Consider the following 27182-nt stretch of genomic DNA (forward strand, 5'->3'; position numbering starts at 1 on the left):
GCTGGATTTTCATTATAGCCTTATTTCTAACAGCTAAAGATTTTATTCCCGATTTGGGCTGTGTTATGGGTGGTCAAGTGTGCAGGCAACAGGGTAAAGTCCATGGGAGGGAACAGGACAGCACAATTGCCAGCCACAATTTAGAGCAAGAGATAAATGGGTAAACTAAGAATAGCTTTGCTCATTTTCAGAAAGGAACATTTCATCTGATAAGGCCGTTACTAGCCTTATGTGGTGCTTCAGCAGATGATTTCTCTAGTCCTTGATTTGCAAGTTTGAATTCCCATGTCCTTTCAAATCACAAATATTCTGTGCAGTCAAGGGGAACTATAGAAGGATACATTGACCTGTAACTGAGACGTCAAATTGGAAACTACCATGCGTTTGCCTGATGTGGTTTTGGTAAGCTACGTTGGCCTTGGTTGTCCATTCTGACAACTAAGTGTTCATTTTTAGGCATGCTGAGCCTGAGGATGAGAATCTTTACAGCTGCCTCTGCGTTGTTTACTTGGCTCTGCATCTCCTCTGTTCCCTATATAGTCCTCCTGGCATCCTAAGGCACAACTGTCCTTTTTGAGTGCTTTCTCAGTTCAGAGTTCTTTGTTCCTAGCAGTGAGGACACACTCTCAGTGTGCAGTTCCTGAGTCTCAGCACTTCTGTTAACCAATTCCTAATCATTAAAACAAGGGCGCACAAAACAGAGGCTACTTTTACCAATTTTGCATCTTATACTGTAGAATAAGGATGATGATGCTTCTCTTCCATTCATGTGTTCTTTTTGTAAAGTGGTGTTCTTATATGTGTAAATTATTCAGTTATGCAGTTAACTGCTTAGCATTTGGGGTGATGTTAGTAAGATGCATCCTTTACACTTTTGGCCTTTTCCATCCAAATGGCAACCAGTATTTCTTTCTGACAAACAAAAACAAAACCTTTCCCCAGTTATCCTTTATCAAAATCACAGTCAAGCCAATCAAAGCTTTCTGTTTTTCTAGGTAAGTTTATATTTACACTTGTATTTCTATCTGTAAAGTAGTAATTTGTGATTCTTTAGGACAGTATGAATGGTGCCCTGGAACCATAATTTGGGTCTGTCTCAGTAAGCCCCCTGGAGGAAGATGTTGAGCCCACACTGTGACATGTTTGTGGGCAAAACATTTTTCAAAGGCTGCAAGACAACAGAGGTCATTCCTTCTTGCATTGAATGACAGAGGACAGAAAAAACTGTAATGACAGAATAAAGCAAATAATCTCAAAAGTATCAAGTTTGAAAGCATGGTATTAATAAAACTCTCTGTTCTCACTGAGACTTCTTCATATGTGAACTTTCCTAGACTCACAGGATGCCATTTAAATACATCTTTCAAAATATTTTCCTTTCAGAGTTTAAGTGTAGGCTGCACCAGAGCTCTGGCTTAGGAAAAAGTCATTCTTTGCCAGAGAGCTAGGAGATGTGAGATTTAAGTTGGTATTTTGCTCAATGTTTGTCCAGGGGTGTGGTGAATTAGCAAGATATTCTTGTTATAGGTGGAACAGAGCAAGAAAGTTGTGTCATCTTGGAACCACATAGCTTTCTGGGTCACTTGTCCAAAGTCAGTTACAAACCCATCTGAGCCTCCAGATGACAAAATATTGCCATAGGGCATAGTTAGAAATGTGAGAGGTTTACTGCATTTTACTAGGTTCTTACCATGCAGCCCATCATTCTAGTTTGGAAATGTCTTTTAACACATTCAACTGTTTTCTTGATCAGTCCCCAAAAGGGAGACTGACTGTACTATATCAGAAAAGTGAAGGAAAATATATTAATTTACAAGTTATTGAATAAATAAACACCCCTGTGGAGGCATCTGTTTTTCTGGGTGTAGAGTTACTTATGCTGGGTAGGGCTAAGTATTTCCTGGCTTGCTTTATGCTGGGTTGCAGAAGTGATGTTTTTGCACTTTGTGGGTACGCTCTTGCAGTTTCATTGAACAAAATCCCTACAAAATCCCTGACTTATGAAATATTTGCTCTCCATTGGGTCTTAGACAAGAGATGGCATCTGCAAGCCAGAAAAGGAAGTTCTTGCCTTATAGAGCAAGCTCTCTGTGGTGACACAATGGCTGATATAAAGTGTCAGTAGAGCTGAGCTGAAGGCAAAGGAACAAAGAAAGACCAAGATTCAGTGGCTGTTTCACACAAAAGGAAAGTGGAAAGTATCTCGGGGATGGATAAATTTAAGGCTGCATTTGTACTGGCTGGGGTAGGGGATGCTCTTGGTTATCGAAATTTCTCCCGAGAAAACAATGCTTTAGGTGCAAAAATCCAGCAGGAGCTGAAGGAAATTGGAGGGCTTGAGAACCTGGTGCTCTCTTCAGACAAATGGCCAGTAAGCGACAATACCCTCATGCACGTGGCTACAGCAGAGGCCATCATCACAGGTAGGTGACAATGGACTAGCAACTGCAGTTTAGAAAGGAGCAAAACTGTAGAGCTGCTAGATTTCTTAAAATAAGCCAGAGTGCTGTGGAAGTAATGAGAAACTGTGTCTGGTTCCTAAATGCTGCTTATGTGAATGATAATATACATATATTAGCCTGTCTTCTAGATGAGCATAATCTTGAAACCATTGTATAAAATAAGGAGATTTGATTTCTTAAGTGTGGAGTAGCTCTCCTTATTTTTTCCACAGGTTTATAACGCTGATTAAAGCTTCAAGATTAAAATACTGCATGTCCAGCATAATTTGAAAAAGTAAAATAAATTATCTGCACACTGTACTTCAGGGAATAATATACCCAATGGAAATAAACCTGTCTAAAACTCTTCTGTAAAAAATAAGAATATTTCTAGGCGCATTTTTAACATGTTTGTGTTCAGAACTTCAGGTTGGCATAGAGTTGCCTTAATATTTCTTTTAGGCTAAAATCATTAGAACTCTCTCATCTTTGCCAGCTTTCAGACAGGGGGTTGCACCTGCACAGCCAGAAAAGGAACAGTTTTCTTTATGAGGAGAGTTCTACATCCTTAGTGCAGAAAAATATTTTAAAATGTGATGTTTTATTATAAAGTATGTCAAAATAGTAAATGTTATTAGCATGTGTCTTCTAAAATCACAATAGTTTGAAAGAGCACATTTGTTTTTTCTTAAGGCAGTAATAGTCTTTTGTAAGATACCATGATATTTATATCGACACTCTACCCATTGGACCAAGGCTTTCTGAGACCATCAAGCCTGTCATCAAAAGCACATAAGAAGACAGTAACCGTTCAGTAATATTTTCTCATTTCAAAATGAATCAAACTTTTTATCTCTGTAAAAATATTCCTAATTTTTCTTAACTCTTGTAATACTGGATAACTAACGATAGCAGAAACTTACAATGTAGCTAATATTGCCAAAGTCAATGAAGTTTCACTTGTGCTTCTGTTTCACTGCTTTATCCATCTGCTGCTAACTTGTTCTAAATTTAGTATGTAGAGATCAGTTGGAGAGTGTGTTAGACACTTCATGCTTGGCTGTTAGCTAACCAATGGTTTAAGGGATAGCTAACACGCTAAAGATAAGGGCAAGATGTCAGCCTATCAAGAGAAAAGATGACTAACATATTTCTGAATATAGGCTATGATTACATACATATCATATGTTTTCTGCTTGTTGAACTCCATAAATCTGTAACTTCAGAGTAATCAAGTCAGTTAGGCTATCAGTATAATAATAAATCTTATTTCTTAAATACAACAGGAGCACAGCTGTTCTTTAAAGAAAAAAAAAAGTCTCACTATATTTCACATCAACTGTGTTTATCCTGTACTCTCATTTCTCTGTCCTCATTGGACAGTCTTTTAAAAAAGGTCCTCTCATGGACTGGTGAGAAAGCAAAAAGCTATAGGGGGGAATTTTAGGAAGAAATTATCATTTCATAGCAACATTCCTGAAGACAGGAAAGCAAGTCTTTTTGTCTGCTTCCCCAAAGGAAAACAGAGCCAGTCCTGCCTCCAACAGTGTCTGCTCATAGCAAACTGAATGCAAAAAAGCCACCGGGTCTGGCCATGGCTCAACAAGTGTGCAAAATCGCTGAAGTCAACAGAGTAAACCTAACGAAGGCGGCAGCAGGTCCCTGAGGCTGAAGTCTCCCTGGCCCCGGGGTGCCAGGTCATGCATGGTCATGCTGCAGGGAGTGCTTGCTCACTGTCAGAGACAATGGGAACGTTGACAGGATCCAGTGGCTCCATCTTCTTTCACCACAGTGGTGACTTCAGTGCAGAGCGTACACATATGCTGCAGAAAGAAAAAAGGAGGAAGAAGATCTTTAAGAATATATTGGAAATCTGGGACATTACCAGCCAAAAAAAAAAAAAGAGTGGGGGGAATAATCAACAAGTATCCTGTCCCTCACTGCTGTTACTTAAAACAAGATATCACAGGTAGCTACAACTGCTGCCTGGGACCCCTCTTGCAGACAGAGGGAGGGACCTTCAAGGGCATTTCACATCTCACGTGATCCACCCTCTCAAGTCCCCCAGTTGCCCCTATTTCCGCAGAAGGAGCACAGGGTGACGACTCTTGGTCACCTCAGTTATGGGGTATCTGCCCCGGCAGAGGACTGAGGTAGGGGCTGAAGGTTGTGCAGGGAAGTCTGGACGTGAGCAAAGATGGCAATAAAAGATAACAGCCTTCCTTTCTCTTTAGTGTCTCCCGCAATAATAAGCAAATAAGTCTGTGTCAGAACATCATCTCTGTTTAAAATTCTAATTTTTTCATCTTGTAACAATCCCCTATGGGTGATTTTACTTACATCTGTTAATATAAAGTACAGAGAATAGGAAGCCATTCAGTAAAATCATTCAAAGCCATGCCTTCTTGCACGCTCAGCCTTCCCCAGCTGATAGCCCCAAGAATAATCACCTTCAGCAAGTGCTCTCCAAGCTGAGAAATCTGTGCAAAACTCTACACTGAAAGGGGGAGACAGAGCTGAAAAGACATGAGAGGTGGAGAGGATCCCCCTCCTCATGTGTTTCATTCACCTTGCTAGCTGTCAGCCAGCTGTAGCAGCCTCTCTGCGTAAAAAGAGGCAAATCCAGGCTACCCACAGGCTGGACCGTTGCATGCTTAGCACGTTCCAGGTCTGAGCTGCCCAGAGCCCGGGCTCCCGATCATATCCCGAAGTGCCTGGATGCTGCCCTTGAGATTGCTCCCAGCCTGAAGCTGGGGCAGACGCTGACCGCAGGGTGGAGGGTTGATGATGAAGGACAGGGGCAAGTCTGATCTTGGGAGCCGATTTTGACCAGCACTGCACTGGCTGCATAGGAGAGGTCTGAGGACATTCAAGGCAAGGGGCAGCAGTGGCGGTGGCTGAGCGGAGGCTGAACTACCACTCTAGGCTCTTCTCAGGTTAAACAATGGCCCAGACTGGAAGTTCAATCCAACAACAAAGGATAAATGAAATATCTACTTTCATCAAGAATTTGTCCCATAAAGGAGGAACAAAAACTTAACATCATCAAAAGCAGGAGAACTATCACTGCAGTCAGGAAAGCCTTTTCCTTTCTGACTCAAACAACACTAAAAAAATAAAAGCCTTCATTTCTAAAGAAAGAATTTGTCCTACTGACTTGACAGCTAAGATACCAGTCTGACTCCAATGAAGGAGTCGTGGTGGGCTTGGACAGTCCCAAGGTATTAGGGACCAAAGTGCCTCTGACTTTGAAGACAATACTCCTACAGAAACCGCCAAGTGATAAATTCCTGCTCTCAGTTCACACCCAGATAAAATGACTCTTGATTTCCAAATCTGAAAGGTCAGTAGCTTGAAAGTATCTTGCTCCTCTGGGATTTTGTGTGGTACAGCTGGTGTATTTGATAGGATATTTTTTTAAGTGAAAGGAGGGAAATCTTGGCTTTATCCCGGATCTTTTTAATTTCTTCTTTTACATAAATGGTATTTTAAACTGGCTCTGGGTTATGGATGTCCAAACTTTGTCTTATATTAAATCTCTTCTGTGGATCTCAATAAATCACCAGTCTTTGACAAAATGATTGAAGATACTTTTAGAAGAACTTTCCCTACTGTGTGATTTGATTTGTCAGTCAACAGGGTTTCTTTGAGTGCATTGAAAATACATAAATGGACAAATCCTGTCAGCATCCTTGGTTCTTGATTACAAAATTGCAGTAGAAATCGGCGGAAGCTTTTCCTCAGTGAGAACTGAGGGCAGGACTCTTCAAACCCAATAATATAAATAATAGATTAAACAAGCAGTTATACTGAAGAAAAAAATGTGTGTTTAACACAGGAAAGACTCCTTAGAAAAGACTGTAGACCTTAGTTGAAGTAATCAATGAACAGATATTGTTAATGAACATATTCCAGAAAAATTACCTGCTGGTAATACTACAGTCTGTAGGAATTTACTACTATTACTAATCTTTATAATCATTTTTATAAAAGCTCACTGTTCCGGTTACTGTACTGGTATGGCCCTGCATGGAAGACCTACAAATTTTAAACAAACAAATATAAAATACAGGATAAAAAATTAAGTTAACTAATTTGCTTTTGTGTTTAATTACACATACGTCATTAAAATAATTCAGTGGTAATTTAAAAAAATGGTAATTCGCTTGTAAATTGGAATCATGTCTTCAAATGAATGCAGCAGCACAGACTGAGCCAGGCACCGCTGACTACATGCATACCCACGGCGCCCACAACGGCAACACGTTCATTCACCTTGCAGTCAGACACCTCTGTAAGCACTTCACACCCTGAGTCTAAATAAAGCCCCTGAGCAGTTACTGTTGAAGAACAAAACGCCTCTATCTTTTAGAATGACGGAGTTAAAAGTGAAAGGGAAGGGAAGAAAAGAACTGAGCGGCAAGTATGTTCTCTCCGGCCCATTCTCAGGGTTTGCATAGAAGTGTTTACAGTGGCACCAGAAACGTCTTCAAATATATTGAAATGGGAAATAGGAATATATTGGAACTGGAAATAGGAATGTTTATTAAATGCATAGTCAGCCTTTTTGTTTGTTTTCAGTATCCGTTGTCTTTTTGGTTTCAGTATTCTCTCCTCCTTTTGCCTTTGCCTGACAATCTTTTATTCCTGCTTCTGACCAGATTACTGGTGTTTAGAAGACCTGTATCGTGAGCTGGTAAAACGCTACGTCGAGGCTATCGACAGACTCCCAGGGAGACGGGCAGACCCTGCTACCATTGAAGGCTGCAGGGAATTAAAACCAGATAACTACCTTCTGGCTTGGCACACACCATTCAATGAAAAGGGTACAGTACTGCCTTCTATTTATAGAAATTGGTTTTAACAATGCCTGCTTTCAAGATCTGTGAGTATTTGGAAACTGTTTCCTTTTTTCCCTGACTTCAGAAGCTACTAGCCCTGCAACATTTCCGTGTTTGCCTGAGGATGGCAAGAGATGTGCCAGGAATTCCTTTTGTAGGGCACTATGTCCTTTTGTAAATGAACCCTTCCCTGTTTAACATCTATTTAAAGAGACTTTGTTCTTGGCTCTGTGCCTCTGGGTCCAGATTTTTGTCCTTGAATTTAATGGTTATTTTAAGAAATATTTTCTGCCGTTTTTCATTTAATTGCCTGTGGTCTTGGATCTTTTCAGTGATGGCAGATCTAAAAAACCAAATAGCTGAGTTTGTGTGCGAAATTCTCTCTGTGCCAATGTGCTCACTAGAGGGAAAATGGAGATACTGCATTACTTTTCTTCAGGTGGACGCACTGCTAAGAACTATATTTTGCTGATAATCCCTAATATTCCCAGCACTGTTCCACGACTATTCCTTTCTCTCTCTTTGTGGTTATTTTGTTGTATGACGAATTGAATTTCTACTTCAAGTTAAGGAACCTACATGCAGCTATGTGCATGCCTATATGCATATACCTATGCCCACAGAATACATTTAATCTTGAAGGACTGGAGAGACACTGTATCATTAAATGAGGTAGACCTAGACAGCCACAAGACTCTGGCAGCTCACAAAAACATGGCACTGTGTTGGTGTGACGCTGTGTCGCTGTGGTATGCATCAGCACCACTCAACAGCATTGCACATTGATGCAATGTCATGACAAAAACAAGGCGGCACAATGCCATGGCTATTTCGGGCTCCCTGCCAGTTCTCTTTGACAGAAAAAGCACCCCTCCCTCAGCCTCAGCTTTTCACAACAGCTGCGGAGAGGGAAAAGGATCCTCTCTCTGTTTATTTTGTCCACCCCACTGTTAGCCAGGCAGAACTGAGAAAGTGCCCCTTTGGCAGTTGTCATATGTTTTCTGGTTGACAATGAGTAAAATTCAGATGAAGTAACTGTGGGAGCTGCCTGGCTGGGCCAGAGAAGCTCTGGACACCTCCAGTGGAGGAGCACAGTTGTTCCCCAGGTGGTTACTGTGCTGGAGCCACATGTCTTCTTTTAGCCTTCCTCCTCCCCAACTTTCCATGGTGGAAGATTTGCTTTTGGGATGCTCTGGGCTGCAACTCTCTAAAATGAATTCCTATCTTGAGAACTGACAGTTAAAACCCATTTCTCTGTCTGGTCTGACAAATGCCATCCTGAACATCTCAAGAAGCCTCTTTTTTTCACCCTGAGAACAAAAGAACCAGTGACATGAGGTGGAGATGTTATGCCTCCTGTGGTGCCTGGCATTATTATGGCCATAATTAACTTTTAATTGAATTTTCATAAATTTCTTCTTGAGGCAAAAAAAATCCAGAGGCATTGAATGTCTAGCAGTCAGATGATGTCTCAGATGGGTAGGAACCAAAATGCTGGGTTTTTATAGTCATTCTGTGTTGTCTCTCTTGCAGCAAAAATTCATGTACTAGCCTTCATGGAAGAGTGAAATTCTAGATTAGGTAACTCCTAATTGCTTATATGAAGCTCTTGTGCTCAAATTCTTCTGGATATAGTCACTGCATTCAGTTCTTAGGTTAACCTGCCACCTGTTGTCACGTTCATTGCCACATTCATTGCAAAGGTACCTGGATTATGTTAAAGGATTATATGATCCCTGTGTCTACCAGAAGAACTATACAAGGTTGCTTAACATCTTCCATTTTAAGACTTCATTTCCAAGTTATCATTTTATTAAGCTTTAGGCTGAAAGTTTCACTGCTAAGCATTTGCCTCTTTTTGTTAACATTTTTTTTAAGTTTTGATACTTACTTTGTGTCTGCTGTTTCTGAGATGTGATAAAAATGTTTTGTTCCATTGTTAAAAGAATTCCTAAGTGCTCAGAAGCCATTCTCTAGTGTCTGAGAGTTGGAAACTGAAATCTGAGTGAGGTGGTACCCCCAGAGTCAGAAATGTGCCTTCAGAGCCACTGTGTAGGTCCAGTCAGACAGCAGCTTGGTTCTGCCTGCATTGAACATATCCCAGGCTGAGGCTGCAGTGTCTGAGCAAGTCTTTATCTGCAGCTACTGGAGCCAGTTACTGGGCTTTTTAGCAGTACTTGAGACTGTGCCCTTTTGCTAGTGGCATTGACAGAGCAGCATGAGGGAAAAGTGAGTTAGATGCAGAGAGCTGGAGAAGAAAAATGAAGAGAAGCATAGCCACAGAGGAACAGGAGATGAAAGGCAACAGGCTCTAAGCTTTCATGCGGAACAGTCTGTAGTCACAAAAGAGCTCAGAACAGTAGCCATTAAGCTGATCTTTACTATTTTACAGAAATAAAGTGAAGGAAAACACACTGAGGTATTCTATACTAATAGAATAGTAGAGTGCATGCATGAATGAAAATGATATGGTAAGAAAGTGTCAACATAGCTTTTGTACAGAGAAGTCACACCTCATAAATCTATTAGGAAGTTCATGAAGCAGCCAAGAATCAGGAGGACAAAGGAAAAGCTGTGAAGATTGTTCGGATTTCCAGGAGGCATTCGACAAGGTTCCTCACCAAAGGCAGTAAATGACAAGCTGCTAAGTTGCTACAGGATGAAGGAAAGGTTCTCCTGTGGCTAGATAACTGGTTAAAAGACAGTAAACAAAGTGTAGGAGATTACAGTCAGTCTTCTCCATGAAGAAGGAGGCACCTGGGTCAGACCTGTGCTGTTGAACGTATCCACAAACTATCTGGAAAAGCAGGTAAATAGTGAGTCAACAAAATCTGCTATCAAAGACAATACAGTGCAGAGTTGTGGAAGATCCTCACAGTGATGAATAACTGTGTGACCACACAGCAGAATAAATGCAATGTAGATAAATGAAAAATTCTATGCATGGGGAAAAATCCTAATTTTATATACACAGTTATAGTTACCAAGCTAACTATTATTACCATTCAGGGAAGTGATCCTGGTGTTATAATAGTTCTATAAGAACATCACTTCAGTGCTCAGTGATAGTCAAAAAGCAAATGAAATATTAGGAATGACTAGGAAAGAACAGAAAACAAAACACAAAACACCCTTACACCATTCTATAAATCCATAGACTGACTATTTCTTGACTACTGTGAATAAACTGCCCCCACCCCACCCCTCAAAATGATGCAAGAGAACTAGAAAGAATATGGGGAAGAAAGACCAGGTTAGTCAAAACCAGCTTTTATAGGCAAAATGGTTAGAGACTAGTGTTCTTCCATCTAGGAAAGTGATGTCTGAGATAATATGAAAGAGAGCTGTAAAATCGTAGATATCTTGGAGAACATGAATAGGAATAGAGAGAACTCCCCGTCTTTTCCAGCACAGGAACCAGAGACTTCAAAAGAAACTAGCAGGTCATGAGTTCAAAACAAGCAAAAGGAGAGACTTCCTCACACAATATCTAGTTAGACTGCAGAACCCTGCCACAGGAATTTGCAGATACTACAGTTCATGTGGGTTCAAAAAATAGCTGGGCAAATTCACCCAAGGAAAATCTGTGAATGGTTATTAAACAGAAAGATGAGTAGCCAGATGCCTCCTGGATCAGGGAGCCAAGTTCTTAGCAGTTTAGTATGAAGGGGAAACATCATTATGCTTTTCTCCTTTTCTCTTGCTCTTTCTCAAGTATCCTCCACGGGCCACTGTCAGACAGGAGCTGTTAGGTTGACCTTCGGTCTGACCTTGCAGGATTGTCTTTATGTTCCTACACATCTCACCCCTAGCTGGGACTAGCCTTGCTGTCCTGTACTTCCTTGATTCAAATGGTAGCAGCTGATGCAGTGAATCTAGTATTTGCTAATCTCCTGAAGCCCTGCCTAGGCTTACCATTATTCCATGTGGTGGAATTTTTTGTTACCCAATTTGCTTGTTTAATTCTTCAGAAGGTTTTAATATAACTTTCTAAACTAGAAGAGCAATGAAGTTGCAAAGGCAACCACCTTCAGATCAGCATTCAAATTACTGTAATGCATCCTCCACCTTTGTATATATTACAACATGATATTTAATCATATCTTAATATAATGTGTTTTAATATAATCAAATCTTAATTCTCTGTAGCACTATGCTTCTTGGATTATCCAGCATGAATTGTGTCCTTTGGAGGAACACAGGTTCAATCATGAATAAGACATTTATATGCTCCTCTGTTTGCTGCACTAGATAGAAGTGGTTTAATGAAGAGTTTGGGCTTGCAAGCAGGAGATAGGTTTTCCCAGTTAAGCTGAATGATGCTCTGGAAGACTTGATTTCTCTCCTGCTTCTTCTGTGTGGTTTTTATGTAATTTGTGGGATAGGCAGATGCTGTTATCTGCTCTTGGCTCCTTAGTAAACCAGGTGCTACAATTGCAGCGTATGTGAAGTATGAAAGAAAACACACCATTCACAGGACAAGTGTCCAGCCATTTCAGTGCGGAGCAGTGACCAGAGGAGTCCTGGAGAGGGTTTCTTTCACAGTTATCAGACTGGCAAGGGGTGAGGAAGCAAGCTTACGGAGAATAAAACGATATTTTGCCAAGCCTTTCATGTCACATCTGTCAAATGCTTGGCCTTTTTCACACTGCCCCTGCTAGTTAATCTACCTACTGGAAGAGTTACTTCACACAAAATTTTCCCTTTGGACTCTGGGCCGGAAAGGAAGAAATGTCTTCACCTATCCTAATTAGATTACCTAATGAGGTTGCTTGCTCAGGATAGCTGCACTCTGGGGAGAAAAAGAGACATCTCCAGAGAGCAATGCACATCTCAGTTGGTCTGTATTCTCCTCTGGAGATGCCAGTGGGCCTTACGTTAGTGTTTTGGTTTGGATCAGGCATATACTTTTGAAGCAAATCTTTCTACTGCCTACTTACCGCACTTTGATCCTCATCATGATCTTGGGCCACCTGAGCTGGAGTCATTTTGGGTGAAAGATGCTCTCCAGGGGAGCCCCTAATGCACTCCAGCCACAATGGGCACCATCCAGGGAAACAGATGAAGGCTCCTCTGAAGTTAGGTGTCTGCAGCTTTGCTGCTGGGGCCTCGGCATCTGCTGCTTTACTCTGAGTGTGAATTGCTCCTCTTGCACCACAGTACTGCCTAATGGAGACTTAACCTATCTCCCTGCTGCCTATCTAGGAAAGACAGGAAGACCATGCAGGTTCCACAAAGGCTAAAATTAGGTGGCATAACTATCTCCCATATCTTTCAGGGGCCAAGAAGAGAAATGCTGATTACTTTCAACTATATCCAAGCTCACCAGGAAGCGTGACTGAGAAAAGACAGTTTTGAAAAATTCTAAGTATTTTGGAAAACTGAACCCTATCCATCTCTGACTTGGTCCCTGCAATGAGTTAAAGCTTTTGGGGGGCACTGGCTCACCAGCTGCAAAGAGGAGATAATCACCTCACTGGTGTGTTGTGAAGATAAGCTCATTAAAACTTCTGTGGGATCCTGATATTACTGTGAAAAGTGCTGTAGAGAAACTCATTAGCAAATTTACCTCCATTCAATGAAGTGTTCAGAAGTTGAACACCTGGCATCATGCACTCAATGCTGAGGATTAAAAGAAATACTGAATTAGCCATTCAATAAATAACCTCTGTGCTGCATGAGGCACGAATTCCCAAGAAGAAGCTAAGTGCAGGCTGTACCATAATGCGTGTGCACAAAAGCACTAACTTATGATTGCACAGACAACCCGAGTTCTGACATCTCCTGACTTTGGAGGATTCAGCTCTGCAGCCTTCACTTTCTTTTCAGACCCCCTATTTTTGTATGTAATAGAAACTATTTTGTGAACTACCTGTGGGACTCTCCAGGATGAAGCATGCTATAAAATTGTAAGACTAGCTGTGATCTTCATATAAAGTGTTTGAATGATATACTTGCAGCATGAAGACTTCAATGGAATAAAGGTATAGCAAAAGTGTACCTATTTCTCAAACTGCTGTTTCTAGTGGTAGCATCTGGAGCAAGCAAAACTGAAGTGGCAGCCAAGAATGAGCAAGGATGACAGGAGAGCTTGAATCAAACAATCGATGTTGACAAGAGAGCACACTGCTCTCTGATATCCACAGTGGTCTTCATTGCGCTTGAGAATATTGGAATATCCCTGTAAAATCAGAATGGGTGTGGAAGCAAAATTCCTTCCAAGAATCTATCAAAACTTGTACCTTGCTTTGCATGCTAATTTCCTGTTCCCTGAGGAGTTCCCACACATGAGATGAATTACCAAAATGTACTTGTTTCAGACAGTATCAACATATTTGTGTATCATTAGTTTCCTTTTAAAAGCTTAGCATTATCTTTTCACTCTAGGTTCTGGATTTGGAGCATCTACAAAAGCCATGTGTTTAGGGATGAGATACTGGAAGCCAGAAAGGCTAGAATTGCTCATTGAAGTGAGCATTGAATGTGGACGAATGACTCATAACCACCCTACAGGTAATGTCCACTGACATGCTGTTTTTTCTGAAGTACCTAAGGTTGCTTTTCCCTTCAGGAGGGACTAACACAGCTCCTGCAAATTCACTTGGTTGAACTGCTTCTGCAACACAGACTCATAGTCCTTGATTTGACTGTTGCTTAGATACTATCTAAATGTATATATTACATATATAAACTTGTATATTTGCTTACATATTATATAAGCGGCAACTTCAAGGAGTTATCCCTCCAATAACTAAACACAGCCTGTCTTGTCCAGAGTATATTCATGTCACTAGCTCTGGTCAAGTTTTAGGATTTATGTACATTCGGATGACACTTTTAACATGTATATACTCTGTTTATAACTGTTTATAATTCAGCAGATAATAACATTTTTCTCTTGACAGGTCTTGTCATATCTAATACTGTAGGTAAAGGTAGAAAGCCAAAAAAGTCTAACTCCACATAGTTTAGGACACAATCTAAACATTATCTAAACAAAACATAAATAAGTAGATGTAATGTTGTTCTAAATATACAGGTCTGTCACTAGGATAATTTTATACTACGTAAGCACATATTCATTTTGTCTGCTTTAAACAACAATAGATAAAACCATAATGAATGGTGACATGTTCAGCATGCTCAGTGCTCTGAAGCAATTGGAAAGGCCAGCAGGATGGCATGAAATTCAGAGGAAAAGAATTCAAAAATAAAGCAGGAAATATCATGAAGGATGCTGCAAAGTTTGGAACTACACACGGGTTCAAAAAGGGATCAGGCAAAGGGAAGAGAAGGGGCCGTTGTTGCTAAACACAATTAAGCCGTGTAATTAAAAATACCACTGTGTGCTGCATTATTTCCACTGCCAGTGACAGACACAGCTCCTCGTCCTCAGCAGCAGCTGTGGAGGCCCCTGCTGGGGCTTCATTTCTTCCCAGCCATGAGTGGCAAGAGCCAGGGGCTCAGCAGGGGCTGCGGGGCAGCGGAAGGACAGCCCAGGAGCGAGCCCTCTGGAGACAGGGGAGGAAGAGACCTTCCGATCCCCTCAAACCTTGCAGATGCTGCCCAGCATCCACCACCCTCTGCATGGACTCCTCCCACCACCCCCTCCTCACCTGCCTCTTTTAGCCTCTAAACCCACTCTGTCACTGCCTTCTTGCCAAATGCAACGTAAGAACCTTTACAGCAAGTCAGTTGGATGATGTCTGGCCAAGTAAGAAGGTTTGAGCTGGCTCTGCCTGTTTTTTTATTGTTTCTGAGAGCATCTGTTGGATGCTGGGTTAGACGTACCTTTGGCCTGACTCCATAGTGCACATCTTAATGCAGAGAGAATTTGTAATAGTCTCATCTGGAGTCGTAACCTCCTAAAATAATTTGGCTTTACCTTCAGCAAAACACAAAGTTCATGCTTACCTTTATGCATGAGAGAGCACTTTTGACTCATGCATCAAGAGAAGCACATGCATCAATACTTTGCTCAACTGGGGCTTATTTAAATGACTGTTTTCTTAGCCTTCTTCTGGATGTTGCATTGGGTTGTTTTTGCTGCATTTGAAGAAACACTCCTCCTCCCCCAAGTTCACGAGGAGATATGAGAAGTGAGCCTCTAAGATTCTGACATCATGGAAGTCTTGAGTGCCCATTAACAGAAAATTCATCTTAAATATATTCATATCCAAAGAGGAAGACACAGCTAGGGTCTATCAGGCAGACAGCATATCTTACTTAGACAATGACTTCTTCAAGATAAATACAGCCCAAAGAAAATAAAGAACAAGTGTGTTTAACAACTAGGTAGAATGCACTTATCCACTTAGAGTAAGCTGAAATACTATTAGATCTAACATCCACAGCCATTGAGCTGGATGACTCTGTAAGCAAGGGGATTGACTTGTAGTTAAATCACTTTGTGCAAGTCAGTTATTCCATGTAACTTGAATTAAAAGATTTTCAGTGTCACATTAATGCATGATGTTTATTTTTGACCACTGCATCAATTTCTGTCATATCACCCCACTGAGAACAGAAGCTCCCTTCTATGTAAAATAAGTCATAAACCAGCAGGCACCGTGTATTAGCCAAGAATTTTAAGATGACAAGAGTCGTGCTAGAGGCATGAGGCAACGATTTTACTAGGGACATGACAAAGATGGTACAAACACAGATCGCATATTAATAATTGTTATTATCTATTAATTCCAGGCTTTCTAGGGTCCCTATGCACAGCTCTCTTTGTGTCATATGCAATACAAGGAAAACCCCTTGTGCAGTGGGGAAGAGAGATGATGAAGGTTGTGCCAATGGCTGAAGAATATTGCAAGAAGACCATTCGACACATGGCAGGTAACATGTCTGAATCAAGGAAGAGTTATATTCTTAAAAATATGTTCAGCTACAAAGACAATGAACAAATGTCACTGCCCAGTTTTGCTGCTTCTCCCATCTCCTGGCTTCACAGGACACCTTCTGTGTTACCTGTTTAGGCTGTAAGTTCTTCTGATGTTGTGCCCTCTTACACTGTCTGTTAGTTGCCTGGTATATTGGTGGCATAAATACAAAGAGAAGTAGCAATGATAATACCAAACTGCACAGTTCTATTACTGGGAGGCGGGGGGAAGAAGTGTTAGTTAGCAGGTTATTAGGAAAACCGACTACTAAGATATGAATTAGTTCAGTTCCCTTCCATCAATCAGTACAGTCCAATATTTTCCAAAAGGAAATCCACTGAAATCTTTTTTCCAGAAGTTCACCTGCAGATGCCTCTTGGGCAGAGCTGTTTATCTTTTGATCACAGATTCAAATTTGGCTTGTTGCTGTCTGAACAAATATTTAAGATACCTTCTGTAGTAGCTTTCTTTCAAAACAAGTGGAATGCAGCTATGAAACTCAGTATTGCTACTTTACTAATGTGTGTAATCTTCTGGACTAAGGTATTTTAGTTCCCTCTTGCCCAGGAGAGATGTATTCAGAGCAGTGAGACCTGCTGTAGGCAAATGAGTATAACTATATTAAGAATTTGAAGAAAGAGGCTTTTCTGGTTAATCTAAAGGGACAGTTGTTTAGAATGATTGAATTCCATGGAAATCTTTCCTTGGAGCATTCAAAAATGAAGATTTACTTAGGCAGGAAAGCTGCTGCTTTAAAAATAGGAAGAAGCAGGAAGCCTTTCTGAAAGACACTGCATTCTTTCATGTGTCTCATTCAGTACTAAGATTTTTTTAGACAAGACCTATGAGCAGCAGGTGCAGGATTAGCGTGAGTGAGCTTCTCTTTGAAAGACTTTACAGAAGGGCCCTGTCACTCCACCAGACCCGACCCCCACTACATAGAGGCATGTATGTCGGCCTCCTGAAGCATGCTCTGGGTAATACTGGCATTGTTGAGCTTAGTCCTATTTTAGAAGCGGGAAAAGTCTTCTGCATCAGAGTTAAGCTCCTTGGCTGGTGAGATGCACTGCAGAGAAGTCCTGCTAAACAGAGTCCTCCATTTTTAGAAAACTCTTTCTTAGCTGCTTTATTCCCTTTCACAGAGGGCTTACTTTAGCATTCCTCTCTGTTATTAAATTGCATTTACTTGCCAGATAGTCCCATGGATTTGAATGTGACTGTTCTTAGAGTGAAGGTGTAGCCTCGGGCTGGGCACAGGAATGAGGCAGAGTATCAGTCAGGGTGGTGGTGTGGGGTTTTTGACTATAGCATAGGTTGTTCATGCAACTGGAGTCTCCTGTGGCTGCTTTATCCCTTTGTTTCCTGGTCTGTGCATTGGTGATGACATCGTCCCTCTTGTTGGGATGCTACATAGGAAATACTCATTTGTGAAGCATTCATGTTTTCCAGTCATGGGGGGAATAGGAAAGTGGAAGATGCATTCTTTAAAAAACAAGCACACCAGTCAGGTCCTCTGCATTTTTAACAGCAGCTTTGGAACCAACTGATGGAGTGGGTTTGGGGAGTTTCTTTCAAGCAACAATGTTTTTCTTCGTGAGACATTTTTTCTTGAGATACTCACCTTGGCCTGTGAGCACATTTTCACTCTGCTTTTCTAAATACCTCTTTTTTTAGGGTTCTAGATAATAGCTTCCTGAACTCTTGCAAAATTAGGGCATGGATTCAGCAGAAGGGAGGCTGGATTTTCCCTGCCCTTAGGAATATAGCGCAGTGTAATCAAACTCTCATACCTGTGTGGGGCTGGGGAATTGACAACCTTGTGAAGGGATCAGATCATACAAGGCATCACGGATTTTTTTAATGGAGTTGAATCACTTTAAAGGTCTCAATTGCCGAAGAGGCATGCTTGCATGGCATTTTAGGGAAAGAAGCCAAATCAGATTATGCCCTTCAGAAAAATGATTTTGTTTTGTGCATGTTCCTCAGTCACTTGCAAGCAAGCCCAGAACTGAGCGACCAGAGAAGACAAAACTAAGGGAAAAGCAGCAACACTTAATTTGATTTTAAACTATACACAAATACTCCCATACTGAATTGTTAGTTTCCTTTGGCATCTGTAGTGGTCTTGTCCATCTCACTGATTGCTAAATCCTTACCCACTTTTGCTTCCCAGGCAGGTTTTCACTTAGGCCTAAGTTCTGCAAACGTGTATGTGCATATGTGCTTAACTGAGCATGGAGCAGGATTCAGGGTGACTTATGCACCTTTTTTAGCCTTTACAGAAAAGGTTGAATTTGAGCGTTGGCTGGAAAATAAACTGAATGTAAAGAGATTATTCACATGCACAAAGGTAAATATGTTTAGAGAGACTCTCATTAAAGTGACACAGAAAGAAAAAGAGCTGTGGTTATAAAAGAATGCTTATTTGCATGGGCACAGATATCAGATGTGTGTGTTATCTGTGCCAATACTACATTTGGTATGTATTATAACATACATAAATGGAAATTTTGGTCTTTCCTTTCTGCCTTTCCTGAAAGATTATCCTGATGAACAAAAATACCAGAGAAATTATATAAATAAAAACTGATAACTGAACTAGGAGACGATTTGTTTTTAGGACATGTAAGCATTTTTAGATAATCTTTAATCATAATAAAGGAATGCAGAAATTAGCATAGAATTGATTTTTTCTCTCTTACTATTGACTCTTATCTTTTCCTTTGAGTGTTCCTTAGTTAGTTCTCTTGGAATCTCATCTTGCTGTATTTTAATGTAATTTTAATATATCATAAAAATAGCACAATATTCTGAAAATATTTTCCTTCTTTCCTTAACATCCTCTCTTTCCAGTTAAATGTCCCACTCCATATTAAAATGCATACTTAATACATATGCCTGTTTAATATATGTTACTGTAAAATACACAATTTTTCTGGTCAGTCAATATTGTCATTCTCTTAAAAAGTTACTTTAGTAGAACTGAAAATATTGCTAAGACGAAATGCTACATCCTTAATTTCTTTTGCATTCAGAATATCAGGAGCACTGGTTTTACTTTGAAGCCAAGTGGCAGTTTTATTTGGAGGAGAGAGAAATCAATGAGGAAAATCAGAATAAACCTGTCTTTCCGGACAACTATGATGCAGAAGAGAGAGAAAAGGTAACTGCAACTTCAGAAAGTGCTCAGAGATGTTCTGAACTGAAAGAGGTATTTCCAAATGGACGTACTAATGTTTTTAAATATTTCCAGGGCTAAAGCAGACAGGAAGTCTTCCATTTAAAAAAAAAAAGAATTTAAAAATAAACAACAACTTCCATCTTTGGTTCAGGTATATGGTAGCATTAAAAAAAGCTACAATCAATCTTGAGGTACTAAAGGATCCTGAAATGGGAGGAAACAATATAAAGAGGAAGTCTTAACAGTCAGATGTGTGAACACCCAGAGAAGGTACAAAACTGATAAGTGACCTCCAGTCAGCCATGGCTTTTTGAGGTTGGAAAAGACAAATGAGGTCTTCTAGGTGGGGGCTCTCCTGAAAGCCTAAGGGAGCTGTGGTTTCTCTCCTGCAGAGATGCCCATGAGCATTAGGAGCTGGACTTGATCACGATCCTTAGGACAGAAAAAGCCATCTTAAGCGGCTGTCTGCTCAGGCAGGTTTGTTCTCTTTGATTTTGGCCAAGATAGTTTTAAGTATCCCAAGAGATGATGTTTCACCATGTCTCCTATGATACTATTTTATAGCATACATGATCTTTCTTTTGCCTCATGACTTCCAGTCATAACTTCTTAACTCCAGAGAAATAACGCCTCTTCTTCCCTGGTGTTTACAACTTTCTGATATTTGTTGGCACTTCTCAAGTTCTCCACTTAGCAGCTAAGGAATAAGTATGTGGTTCTTGTCACCTTTTCCCATAAATCAATTTGTTTTTCAGACTATTAAAGCACAGTTCTATTCTGAGAAGTCTCTCTGTATATTTTTAGGTGCTCATACATGCAGTAAAAGGTGCCAATGGAAGACAGATTGACAGTGGATAATGAAAGGATTTGCTCATTCTATATAGAAAGAATAGATCTCCTTCCAGTTTTATTTTCGTAGTTTAGTGCCATGAATTTGTTACTAGTTTTTTTGTTCTTTCCAGTTTTACAGAGCCTTAACACAACTTTATGAGAGATTAAGCTAAACAGTGTTTCCCCTTGATCATTATCAAGAGAGAACTGAATAAATTCCCAAGGCAGAAACAAAATTTACCTTCTTTGCCCCAGCCCAGCTAGTTTGGCCTATAGAGCTATTCATTTTGACACACAAGAAGGAAAATATTACTTAACTCTCAAACTCCATGGCCATCCAGAGATCCCAGCCCTACAGAAATCTCTAATTTTTCTTATAAACTGAGTGTGTTTAATCGATAGCCGTGGAAAGAATAAACAAGGAGAGAGTAACCATCATGATTGCCTTCGTGATCTCTCCCGAGTAGGCCGATACTGTCCTTCTTCCCATTGCATTCCTTTGCACTCCTTCCAAACTAATTGGTCATTTGCGTTTGGATGTATAGTTGGTTGTCTTTTTACAGTGCTTTGATAAAACACAAATATCTAGCACCACTTTTTTTACCAGGCCCTTAAATGCATGTTTTGGGTAGACAAGGCCTGCCCTTCAGTAGGCACATACCAGCTGCAGGAGCTGTGAAAGTTAGGCCCTCAAAGGTGGCTTGGATTTATTTGACAATGTTGCAAAGACAATTTCCCTTTGCAAAAGAAAAACTGTACCTCAAAATGCTAAGCAGCAAAGACCACATTCTGTATAAGCAGGTGTACAACTTAAATTTGGAGATAACTAGGAATGTGGGTATAAAAGACAAATTAACCCTGCTTGAATGTACAAACAGAAGGTGGGCAATCAGCTGACGTAGGGTAAATCATGTTTCAGTAATATATGTTTGTTACATGTTAGAAAATCTGCAAATATAGGCAGAAATTGGGCCTTACTCATGTTCAGCTTTGATTCTGCAAACAAACCACTTTCATTGCTCACTTTTCCGTGTTGGATTCAGTGCACAACAAAATGGGAGAGGATCTGAGCCAAAGTTATTCAGGAAATTCAGAGGCCAGTGGAGTTCATTCCCTTAATAGAGAGCTGCTTAAACCAGGATCATGAAAGAGCTCAGAAAGGATTACAAAATGATAGAAAAAAGCGGTGTCAGCCAGCAGTAGGTCAGGTCCTTCAGTGTGAGGAAGTGAGAGGCAGCTGCAATTGCTGTCTTCAGGGGTTTGCAGTGAAGAGGGGACCTGTGAATTACCTTTAGACCCCAGATCCAGAAGCACAAGGGAGTGCATGTTTCACCTGCATCCACTACGTGTTGCCAGTCCTCACCCCGCTGCCTAGAGAAGCTGACTTGCTGCCAAATCATCTAGCTGCACTATGGCAGGAGAGGCAGGAGGAGGTTGTGCTCTTGAAAAGTTTGCGAAAAACAGCCTTGGTGCTGATAAGTGCCTCCAGGCTCAATCCCAAGGATCGTTGCTCCTAATGTAAAGAATTTTCAGTAGTCGAAGTGAGGTGACGTCAAATCTGTGCAGAACATTGGCTATCTTAAAGTCTAAATGGAGCGAAACTTGAGACGCCTGCATGCTCACCCAGAATAGCACTTACATGGTTAGTCCTCTTGCCTTCGGTAGTATTACACAAGTGTCAGTACTGCTCCACCAGAATAAAAAAATGCAGAAATAAGGCTTTAAAGTTTGCCTATGTCAGAGGATAGCATAAACAGATAAATGCTCTCACTAGTCTGCAAACCTAAAGCTGCAGACTGAAGCTGTAATCCAATTCTTCTTTGTTTGATGTATATACAGATATACCATATCAAGGTATATAATGGCCAAGGAGAGAGTGAATAGATTTAAATGCAAGCCTTCATACATATTGTAGAAGCCAAGAGTAAGCTCAGCAGATACAATTCAACTTATCGTGTTGTAATTTATACTTCAGGAAATGAAGCTAGGTTATAGGCCAGTTTCCTTTAAAGGACATTTTTTTGCAGAGTTTAGCAGAGTTGTTGAGGATGTCTTGGGATTTGGGGCAGGTAAAAGCAAGTTCTGGAGGTGCCCGCTCTTTTCTCTTCTAGAGAAAATCTAATCATCTCTAACAAATCTTTCTGTGGGTTTTTTGTTTTTTCTTCTTGCGAGGAAGAAATCTGTTTCTCACATTTGCCAATTATTTTCTCTCTTGTTCAATATATGCTTGTTGGAGAGAAGAGAAAGGGCCTGGCAAGGGCCTGGCAAGGAGGACCTAAATTAACATAGTCTGAAATTGAGACCTGAAAAAAATTACTGAAGAAGAACTTTTTCAAACCCCATGTGAAACTGGGCTAACCAAAACACTTGCAAACATGTGACAAATGAAGTGGAGAACATTTCCAAGAGGCAGGAAGATGACTGACAATTTAAGTCTTTTCCACCCCCAGTATTTGGAAGAACAGGAACTTTTAAGATATGAAGTTAGGGACTAGCTTGATCTACTTCTTTGTATTCTTGCCTTAAATCAAGCCAAGTATTCACCCTGCCACACAGCTGCATGTTTCTTCATGTCCTTACTAGTGGTGTCCCTGCTGCGGGCATGGCAGCATCAGTCCCTCACAGGGATGTGCTGCTTCAAGAAGAGACCAGCTAGCAGAGGAGCAGGGGCTATAGCAGTAACAAGTCTTCAAAACTATATATGCAGGAAGTCATTTTGTACTTGTGTTGGTGAACAGAAAGCTCAGACATCCATTTACTATGCCATACAAAATGTCATCAGTCAGCAGGAGGACACTTCCCCCAGCTGCTGGACCCATCAGTCTTCTCACTGCAAGAAGGTCCCAGAGCAGAAAAACTGGAATCGTAGGAATATCAAATGCCTCCTTGTGATGCACAGACCAAAGGGTTTGGGCAAGCACATGAGGTACGGTGGGATAAGCTGGGATACAAGCCTACAAGGCATCCCTGGCTCTGGGGTAGGTGCCATTGTGTCCACTCACCCCTGCTGCAGGCAACTGCATGAGCAATGTGGTTGCCTACTGCCCATTCATGAGCTATTCCCACCAAAGGAGCAGTATAGGAGAAGTTACTACGCTTTCAAGCAAGCCCCGCTGATGCTATCGTGTTTCCCATAGACGTACAGGAGGTGGAGCTCTGAAGGCCGGGGGGGCAGAAGGGGTCACGATGCCCCCATGATCGCCTATGATGCCCTGCTGGGATGCGGCGGCGACTGGACTGAGCTCTGCAACCGCTCCATGTTCCACGGAGGTGAGGGCTGCTGTCCCATATTTTGGTTCCCTCCTGATTAAAATGGCCTACTGCTCCCTCTCACACGTAACGTGACCTTTACAGGAGGAGATGCAGCTTGTTGAAAAAGAGACCTTTTGGCTGTAAATTCTCAGTGTTTTCCAATCTGCCATTCCACCTATTATTTCTGCTTTGCTGGTTTTATGTCATAAATATCGTTCCTTCAGGAACAGCTGAGACACAAGTCATTAACAGTGTTTTTCAAATGTTAATTCATCTAAGTCTCACAGTTTTGCCAGAGGTGCCTGTGGAGTAAAACCAACATCATTTAGTAAAGGGTTGGTGTCTTCTATCACCAAAACACTAGCACCTCTGGCAAAACAACCTTTTAACTGCACGTAGCAAAACCAAGGAAGAGTCTGAGGGAGAAAAATAATACAGTGCCTAGGTAAAACTGCAAGGGGGACTCAAGCAAATAAAACCTAAGTCCTAGAGGCACATAATTGATTACGTTTGCAGTTTTGCAAATGATAACACTTCCACCGGCACTTGCATCCTGCTGGGCTTTTGGGCCAATGTAGCTGCAGGAACTGAGCCCACTACTTGAATTATCTGCTCCATCCTTTGCACAGTGAGGCCCTTTATAGAGACTCTGCGTTGATAACTCATCCAATCCCTACCAACCTGGTGGGAGGTCATGATCTCTCATTGCACACTCATACAGACACCTACCATTAGACACCACAAGGAGTACTGTTACTATAGTTAGATATTTTAAATCACATGCAGTGCCATGCTGTGACATGTTAGAAAGGAAGATACACTCTCCACTCCAGGGTGCTTGCCTTTAGCAGAGACTCCTGCGATTACTCTGCCTTATCTTTCTTCCTAGTAATGGCTAGCTGCTTGCAAGAGCTGTTGTACTGTAGTAGCTTTTCCCAAAACCAAAAAAGCAATAAGTCTGATTGCAGCACTGACTTTTTGCAGTCTGTCAGCCATGCCCCTACCTCTGGCTGCTATATAGCTCCGTTGATCAGACATGTCCTTTCCTTTAGGACTTTGTTAATATCTTCTTTAAAATGGTGTCAAATACATTGTTTTAATTTAATTAAATGTTCACTCAATCTGACTGAGTATTTGTTTGGGACATTAATAAAGGACACAGCTCTCCATGGTGGTTCCTGCCTTCATGGCAGTCTTTCTAATCTAACCCATGCTGTGTGTTTCCTCCAAGCACCAAAGAAAAATTGTTTCCTAAATTGTGTTTTGTCCTTTTATCATTTGGCAAAGTGATTTTCCACCCACTCACCTGGCAGAGCTCTAATTTTGAGAAATTTTCCTTGTTGACTGAGCAGCAGAACCAGAGGTGTCCACATTGCCACTCGTATTGCAGGTAGTCAGTGTATGTTTCCTGCTCTGCAGGGAAAGAGCTCTCTCTGCTTGAAAACTTTCCCATGATAGTGAAGCCCCTACTGAGACTAGACATTTCTATTTCCTGTTTAGTACAGAATACTGACTTTTCCAATTGATCGTACAATGAATGTGCCGTTGTATTCATTAAAAATGAAACTCAAGATCACTTTCTACCACCAGCATGACTCTACTGGGAGAGTTGTGCAGAAGCAAGGGACATCATAAGCAGGACCTTGGTCTCTACCGACTCTACTGCAGTCTCAGCTGAGGAAGTTCTCTTCCTCAGATATGGTGTTAAGTGCTGTGTACAATGGCTGCTGGAAAGCGAGGACAAGAGAGATCCCAGAAAAAGAATCGGGGAATTTCCTAGAGCTGCCATGTCTTGGCCCACCACTACAAGTGGGTGAAACACAAAGATCAAAGATGTTTCATACAGGGGAACCAGGAGAGTCTGGTTTCTTGTGGATATATGGATATCAGAGCACTGGAACAGGTTGCCCAGAGAGGTTGTGGAGTCTCCTTCTCTGGAGATATTCAAAACGCGCCTGGATGCAATCCTGTGCAATGTGCTCTAGGTGACCCTGCTTGAGCAGGGGGGTTGGACTAGATGATCTCCTGAGGTGCCTTCCAACCTCAACCATTCTGTGATTCTGTGATATGTCCTAAGGTTGAGCTTCTATGCTGATTTTTTGTAATACATCTCATGAAGAGCAAACCGGAGCACATAGTCATGTCTCTCTCACCTCCCAGTTGCTTATTATCCATCAGTGTTAGTCCTTAATCACATGATTTTGAAGCTAGTCAACAGGTTCAAAAATCACACGTGGGAGACAACCTGCAAGATAGACAGACATGTGTGTGACAGTCACATCAGATTGTGATTGTCTGTACCTTGTTTTCCAGGGAACCAGGCCAAAACCAAACTGATCCCAACACACACACGCACACACGCACACACACACACACACACACACACACACACACACACTCTGCATGGAAAAGGGATGACACAGAGTAGATATAACAGAAATCTATGGGATCAAGTGTCACAGAAAAAGCCGGTAGGGAATGAACAATCCTAAATTCTCTCTTCCAGTATAAGAAGTAGAGGACATCAACTACAAACAGCAGGCAAAAGGTCTGAAACAGGCCAACAGAGATGCACCTCCCACACAACATGAAAGGTGCGTCCTTCTCACTGCAAGACGTTGTAGATGCTAACAATTCATGTGCATGCAAGAAGTGATTGGACAAACTCATGGAAAAAGATTTGCTGAGGGTTATGAAATACCAAGAGAGCAGCTCTGGTTCAGGACTACGCACCACAGAAGTATTGCTGTATGCTTGCCTTGGGGTTATTCTCTTCCCTAGGCATCTTCCTCTTGGCACTGCCAGAAACAAAACACAGGGTTATGTGAAACTTTGAGACTGATTCAATATGGCCATTATGTCCTTATGTCCTTTCACTAGTGGCTTAATATTTCCTCCTCAGTGCAGGGCAGGCTTTGACTGTGTAGTTACAAGTGACTCTAAGAGAACTTTGCAATTGTGTTTAAATTCGCAGGTGAAAGTGCAGCTACTGGATCTATTGCTGGTTGCTTGTATGGATTGGTTTATGGCCTGAGCAAGGTTCCCAAAGGCTTGTACCAGGACCTCGAACAAAGGGAGAGGCTAGAGTACTTGGGCGAGAATCTTTACCGACTATCCACAGAGGAAAAGTAAAGCGGTTTCTGCCATTTTCTCTTTCTATAAAGACTGTGTCAAACCCTGTAGATAACTGACTGACTTTAATAACGAAAGGATAGGCTGAGAGTTAGTCTAAATGGCTATATGTAGAATATGTACAAGCGAAGCTAGCTGAATAATTCAAGAGTAATTAGATATTTACAGTGTTCATTTTTTCACAGATGTAGGGATTTCTAGGTATAATGATTGCTACTTAAACCAGTGAGATTGTTTCAAATGGAAAAAAATAAATAAAACCTCTTTCGATTGATTTCAGTCTAACTTGCTGTAATACCACTTCCTAAAAAGCTATGACCAGTAATCACACATATGAAATTAATATTCAGAACTAATGCTTTCCTGCAAAACTAATGATAGTACACTTTTATGGGGATATTCTCTGTATATTTGACAATCCTTTCACCACTATTGCCCTCCTTGTTCACAAATTTAATGTGTCTGTGACACTTGTAGACATAATGTTTCACGGATTATCTTTTAATGAATGGCTGATCCCCACATCAGCACTGTGGTGCAAGGTATTGTTACATTAGAAGCTTCCAGAAAAGGAAAAGCCAACACTAAAAATACACCTAAGGTATAGCAAAACAGC

At 41.1% G+C, this 27182-nt stretch overlaps 1 protein-coding gene and 1 long non-coding RNA gene across 2 annotated transcripts; one reads left to right on the plus strand and one right to left on the minus strand.

Moving 5' to 3' along the window:
* ADPRHL1 (ADP-ribosylhydrolase like 1) lies at positions 1-27182 on the plus strand. Its single transcript, XM_013954082.2, has 7 exons — positions 1-2423; positions 7103-7267; positions 13670-13795; positions 15986-16126; positions 19206-19333; positions 23320-23452; positions 26409-27182. Exons 1-7 carry the CDS (start codon positions 2210-2212, stop codon positions 26564-26566), a joined length of 1065 nt encoding a protein of 354 aa, XP_013809536.2. The 5' UTR covers positions 1-2209; the 3' UTR covers positions 26567-27182.
* Positions 3257-12570, minus strand: LOC136992005 (uncharacterized). The gene is made up of 2 exons (XR_010884037.1): positions 12223-12570; positions 3257-4264 (listed from the first exon to the last, which is right to left on the minus strand). It is a non-coding gene; the product is annotated as an uncharacterized lncRNA (long non-coding RNA).

The sequence above is a fragment of the Apteryx mantelli genome, chromosome 1 (assembly GCF_036417845.1).
Source record: "Apteryx mantelli isolate bAptMan1 chromosome 1, bAptMan1.hap1, whole genome shotgun sequence".
Taxonomy (NCBI): Eukaryota; Metazoa; Chordata; class Aves; order Apterygiformes; family Apterygidae; genus Apteryx; species Apteryx mantelli.

Excerpts from the sequence above, each read along its gene's own strand:
- ADPRHL1 (XM_013954082.2), top strand. The coding sequence starts at position 2,210 with ATGGATAAATTTAAGGCTGCATTTGTACTGGCTGGGGTAGGGGATGCT. Across the intron at positions 7,268-13,669 it reads CACACCATTCAATGAAAAGG|GTTCTGGATTTGGAGCATCT; the intron begins GTACAGTACTGC and ends TTTTCACTCTAG. Across the intron at positions 23,453-26,408 it reads CCGCTCCATGTTCCACGGAG|GTGAAAGTGCAGCTACTGGA; the intron begins GTGAGGGCTGCT and ends TTAAATTCGCAG.